The sequence below is a fragment of the Octopus bimaculoides genome, chromosome 13 (genome assembly GCF_001194135.2).
Source record: "Octopus bimaculoides isolate UCB-OBI-ISO-001 chromosome 13, ASM119413v2, whole genome shotgun sequence".
NCBI classification, from domain to species: domain Eukaryota; kingdom Metazoa; phylum Mollusca; class Cephalopoda; order Octopoda; family Octopodidae; genus Octopus; species Octopus bimaculoides.
In genome coordinates this window covers 45,288,660-45,294,489 of record NC_068993.1, presented here as the reverse complement: position 1 = coordinate 45,294,489, position 5,830 = coordinate 45,288,660, and the positions used below count along the sequence as shown (strand labels likewise).

Sequence of the window (5,830 nt, the reverse complement as noted above, 5' to 3'; positions counted from 1 at the left end):
TTGGTTGGTTGGTTGGTTAGCTGGATGGTGATGGACGATGGTGGTGGATGGTTGTGATGGTGGTCAGGGGTAATGGGCACATGATGATCATCAGTGATGAGGGTGGACTTGATAGGTGAAAGAATTCTTTATAATTCTGTGAGTTTTATTAGAATCAGCGCCGAGAACAAGACCAAACAAGTAATACACGTCACTATCAACAAACATGTTTTAAGTTGTTTTTTTTTTAGTTTTGTTTTGTTTTGATTTATGTTTTTATTTTTGTATTGTTTGCTTTCTTTTTTTTATTTATTATTTGCCTTTTTTTTAATTAATTCTTTGGAGTTCTGTGTGTAGCTAGGGCAGCGGGTGTGTTTGGGGGTGGAAAGAAGTGGTGGCTGTATAAGCAGAGGTGGAGTTTTGTGTGGGTAGAAGTAGTGCTTTTTGTGGGTAGAAGTAGAGTTTTGTGCGGGTGAAAGTGGTGTTTGTGTGTGGGCTGAACAGGTCTATATTTTTCATGAAAAAAAGTTGGTAATGTTTTCTCTGAGTAAATCGCGTTTTGGAGCGTTGAAGTAGCGTGTTGCATTCGTGTGAAAGTAGTATTTTTGTCAAAGTAAAAGTAGGCTTTGTGTGGGTGAAAGTAATGCCTTGTGCGGGTAAGAAAAATAGTGATGTCTTGCTTGTATGTGTAAGTGTGTCTTGTTTTTTTTTTTATGTGTAGAAATAGTGGATTGTTTATGTGTGAAAGAATGGTATTTTTCATGTTAGAAACGGTATCTGAGAAAGCGGTATTTTGTGTGGGCACAAGTGGTGTTTTATGCGGGTAGAAGTAGCGTTTTGTGTGGGTAGCAGTGGAGTTTTGTGCGAGTGAAAGTGGTGTTTTGTGTGTGGGCCGAACATATCTATATTTTTCATGAAAAAAGTTATGTATATATACTGTTGCTGTTCACCGCTGAGTAGTTATACCAAGACAATAATTCACAGTAATCATTCCTGGTGAAAGCCCTGTAATGCTACTGGGCAAATGATTCTTTTTTTTTTTTTTTTGTGGTTTGGATAGAATTTTTCTTAGAGTAGGTATTTACATGTTTTGTAATTGAGTACTCTTCTCCTTTATATTTTTTTTTGTGTATTTTTTTGTATTTTTTGTCTCACAGCAGTAAATGTCCTTCATTTAACTCAAACATCCGACCACGTAGATGGTGGATAAGTCCACTGCCTGTCTATGTTAACATCCGATAAAGTATCGGAGGCAAAGTAAAATGATGAGTCTTGCTCAACGCTGTTATAATACTACATTATTAATTAGTTTGTTGGGGTTTTTTTTAGTTTTTTTTTATCGAAGCTTGACAGAAAATAGTTGCTAGAAGTCATGCAGAAAAGAATGTCTCTTTAAGGTGGGTAGAAAGACTTGTTTAAGGACATAATAGAAATACCTAATTATATTTTTTTAACTAGATAGAAAAATTTGTTCAAGATTATAAAACAATGTTTGTTTTGTTTTATTTTATTTTTAATAGATAGAGAGAGAGAGAAAGAAGACTAGTGTTTGTCCAAAATAGGTTCCTTTTAAAAAAAATACAAAGTGGAAAGTCTAGCTCAACATTATAAGGACAAATAGTAAACTGATTTAAATATGTAATGTAATTTAAGCAAATTGGGAATTATTATTATTATTATTATTATTATTATTATTATTATTATTATTATTATTATTATTATTACTTCTATTTATTTTTTGTTGTTTAGTTCATTGGTTTTGTCCTGTTTCATGAAGTCTATTGGTTGTAGACTTGTCTGAATTGTTCGTGTGTGTCTGATGGATTCACGTTTTGGTCAAGTCTGTTGTTAGAACCCATCTGAGGCATTTCATCGCCAAAGTAGATAGGATTCACGGCACCATGCATACCAGAGCTGCTTTTTGGTAGCGGCACGAGACTGTCTGTGGAATAAGCAAAATTACTGTCGCTTGTAATTGAAACCGTGGTATCCTGGCTGTCTTTTCTACTATTGTTAGACAAGATGGAATAAGAGAATGGTCGCAATTCTTCTCCGTCGGCTTCTTTGTCTTTTAATATATCAGAAATACACGAGATTGTCGGCTGTTTTGAAATACCGTTTGAGGATTTTTGCATTGTGCTACCATTTGTTTCTGAGAATCTTTGTATTGCCACACCTTCATCAGAATACCATGTGCTCGAGCGAGGAATTCTTGTGAGTGTGAAATCTTCAAGTTTCATATGAACGTTTGGTGTATTGGTTAAGTCGAATGTCTGCGTATGCTTCCTTCTATAACATTCACGTAGAGCTACAACTAAGCCTATGACCAGCATGGCAACTATAGCTGAACATGCAATGGTGATTACACTCGTTTTAGAGTCTTTCTCGTAAGCGCCTGTCTGTAACTCTTTCTGAACGCTTGGTTCGGCGATCGTTTTCAATTTCACGGCTGAATAATGAAGCTCGCCTTGCTTGGAAATCACACTGATATTCAGTTTTCTTGAACCAACTAACTCTTTGAAATTCTCTGTAATTCTTTGAGTTACGATGTTCAGGAGAGTGACATATACGTGTACAGAGGCACATGTTAAGTTATGTACAACGACAGAGTCGTAGCTGATCGACAGTTTGCGACTGACTATGTAACGGATATTATCTGAGAACTGCCCGTATAAGTGTCTCTCCGCGAGAGGAGTGCACAGACCATTGAAAACTATTTCAAAGGTTTTGTTGTGCGGAGGAAGCGTAGTAGATGCCCCCAGTGGTGTTGAATTCGTCGTTTTTATAACCGTCTGCGTCGGGTGAGAGATGCGCGTATGCATTTGTGTCTCATGGTTTGACGGTGTGATGGAATACACAGTAACTGTAGAACTATGCTTTGATATCGTGGAATCGGCTGACAAAGTCTTCGGGGATTTCAATAATTTGGAATATTGCGTTGATCGAGATAATATCGGTATTCCAATTTGTGAACTTGAGACAGAGACAAAAACAGTGTTCGCTGTGGAAAAGACTAAACCCGACGTGTTTGATGCGTTAAAATATGTCTTCGACATATTTACTTTCGTTCTTGTTGGAATAATTTCAGTGATAATGGATGTCAATGCTGAATGCAATTCAACAGAACTTGTGTACATTGACATGGTATTATAGCTTGTAGAATGTGACGGTTTCAACAGTTCAATGTGAGATAAATTGGATGACATGTATGGAGTCGATGTGACTGATAAAGTCAAAGATATTGGTTCAGTTTCAGAAGGAATGACAGTTTGGGTTAAACTAACCGGAGATGAGGATTCTAACAAGTTGTCAGTGACCCTCACATTTGAAGTTGCCAACTCAGGAAAAGCTGTGGAGCTTTTGTTGGAATTCGAAGACAATGAAGTCTCCGTGAATTTTCCGGATTCCACAGAGCTACTCCATTTCGTCTCCACCAATTGTGAATTTAGCGTCGGTGTTGATATTGGAGAAGTTATTTCATATGTGCCATCTGTCTTCTGTGATTCAGAAGACAACAATGTCGCTTTAGAATTTGGTGTGAAAGGAAGAGATATGGTTTGCTGAGAAGCGGAGCTGCCTTGGCTAAGTGATGACACTGAGCTGTCTTGTGGAGTAGATTCAATTCTCGAAGACAAACTCAGCGAAGAGCTTGAGACTAAGAAGGGTTGGCTGTTTATTTTCGAAGCAAAGTCAGCTTGAGTGGAAATCGTATTTGTAGGAATATTGTTTGTACTGGTTGGCTGATTGGTCGGTGGTATCATAGGAGGAACTGAAGACGTGCGGCCGGGGTTCACCGACTTATTTCTACTAACAAATAAAGTTGTAGATGGCGTCACTGAATCGACTGATGGTGGTATATTTGGTTGAGACGTGAGCCTGACTGGACGAGAAGTGCTCTGATCTGAAGGAGAGACAGAATGCGTCACATAACCTTGCGATGACTGTGCAGTCGAGTGTGTGCCTTCTGACAACATGACCCTTGAAGGGACTAAAAGCGTCGATGTGACGTCAGTTTTTTGTGGAGTTGCAAGTGAAGGCGAAGGCTGTATGGTTGAGGAGTGAGTTGTTGAAATCATGTCGGAGGTCATCGATGGAGTCAAATGAACGTTAGCTAACGACGAGTGGGAAACCATTTTCGTAGACCTCTCGACATGCTCAACTTTATTTACGACACTGCTTGAAAGGACAACAAAAGATTTTGATGGCGAATGTTCTTGCTCCGTAGATGTGGTAGTAGGAATATGCACTGACTCAACCGAAGTACGTTGCGGTGACAAAGCTGTTGAATCATCGGTGAGTTTTACAGATTTGGTGGCGGTCATAGTATTCTCTGGTATTATTGGCACACTTCTTGAAAGTACCGGTGTCTCTGTTCTCAATGATTTCGGTAAAGCATGTGTAGATGTTCCCGTCAATGTAGAAGTATCATGTAATAATGAACGAGTAGATCTGGTAATTCCATATAATGTAGATATGGAACTTTTTGACAACGTTTTGGGTGCTGTCAGTGTTTGAGAAGGTTCCAAAGATGTTTGGCTCTTGAGAGCGTCATCTGAAGAGGAAAGAGAAGAAGCTATCTGTGTAGTGCGTAATGTGTTACTGGCCGCCACTGCAGAACTTAATATCTGTGTTTGAATAGTATCTGTTAGAGTCTTGCTCGGCTTCAGTCTCTGGCTGCTCATACTAGTCACACCTGCAACAAAATACACAGAGAAAATATGATATGAATACAACAGGTACACATCTTGAAGGACTAATTAAAATTGGTAGAAAACTAAATTCGATTTTTCAATAAAACCGGCTCTCTTCAGATGTTTGTATGTATTTGTGAGGGCGCGTGCGCATTTGTGTCTTCGTGTGTGCATGCGCGTTGTGTGTGTGCCAATGTGTTTGTCTGTATGTGAAAGAAATATAGCATATTTGCTGTGCGGGACATCTAAAGATTTCGGTGATTATTCATTCTACCGTCTGCTGTTGAACTAATGATAGCTATTCATTTAGGCATGCAATATATCAATATATAGCAGTTGATAACATAAAGACTAAAAGATATAATTTGATCAAAAACAGATAAAGAAAGAGAACAGAGACGTGTGTGTGTGTGTTAGAATTTACATCAGTAGCAGCTTAAATAATATAAACATTATCAAAATGACATACTTGATGTATGCGCGTCGTTAAACGCTGTGAAGCTGCAGTATTTCGTCCAGGGGAGACCCCCTTAAAGACGTATTGTGTTTAAAAACACAGTATACCTCAAAGCAAGGGGAAACGAAAGAGAGTGGCAGATATATATATATATGAGAACAGAGAGATATAAAACAGAAGGAAAGACTAAAATAAAAAAAGTCACACAGTCTGTGCAAAGTACTTACATTGTAAGATACAAATAACAAACACTACTGAACAAGTTGCTGATGTCATGTTGGCTTCTGTCAATAGTGGTCTCTTAACTTGTTTCGTTTAGACAGCAGTGTTTGAAATATAGGCGTGTTCGATCCTGGTGAGAGATTCTTTTCAAGTTCTTTCTACATGGCTTTCTATGGATTTATGGTTTGACCAATCGATCAATCGATCGATCATTTCAGTCAGTCAATCAATCAATCACCTGATGAAAGGAGAGAGTAAAGGATAGATTAGGAAATATTTTAAAACACAGATATCTGGTTAGAAATAAATATACGATGATGAGACGCGGTGATGAGTGTGGTGAGGCTGCAGATGAAGAACACTGTAATAGGTGAGGTTGTAGGATTACGAAGGGCAGAGAGGTGCATGAAAAGTTGGAGATGCTCCATTTCACTTTGTATCTTCTATCGCTGATATAATCACCAGAGAGCAGTGGAATATT

General features: G+C 38.3%; 1 protein-coding gene across 2 annotated transcripts in view; it reads right to left on the bottom strand.

Annotated features, from left to right (window-relative positions):
- Positions 1-678: 678 nt before the first annotated feature.
- LOC106870559 (mucin-3A) overlaps positions 679-5,830 on the bottom strand; it is a 76,298-nt gene continuing 71,146 nt past the window's right edge. For both annotated transcript variants that reach the window (XM_052972456.1, XM_014916684.2), the window contains exons 2-3: positions 5,355-5,587; positions 679-4,672 (exon numbers count right to left, since the gene is read on the bottom strand). In XM_052972456.1, the coding sequence (XP_052828416.1) occupies positions 1,758-4,672; positions 5,355-5,403 (2,964 nt within the window). In that variant the 5' untranslated portion in view covers positions 5,404-5,587 and the 3' untranslated portion in view covers positions 679-1,757. The remainder of the gene's footprint in view (positions 4,673-5,354; positions 5,588-5,830) is intronic.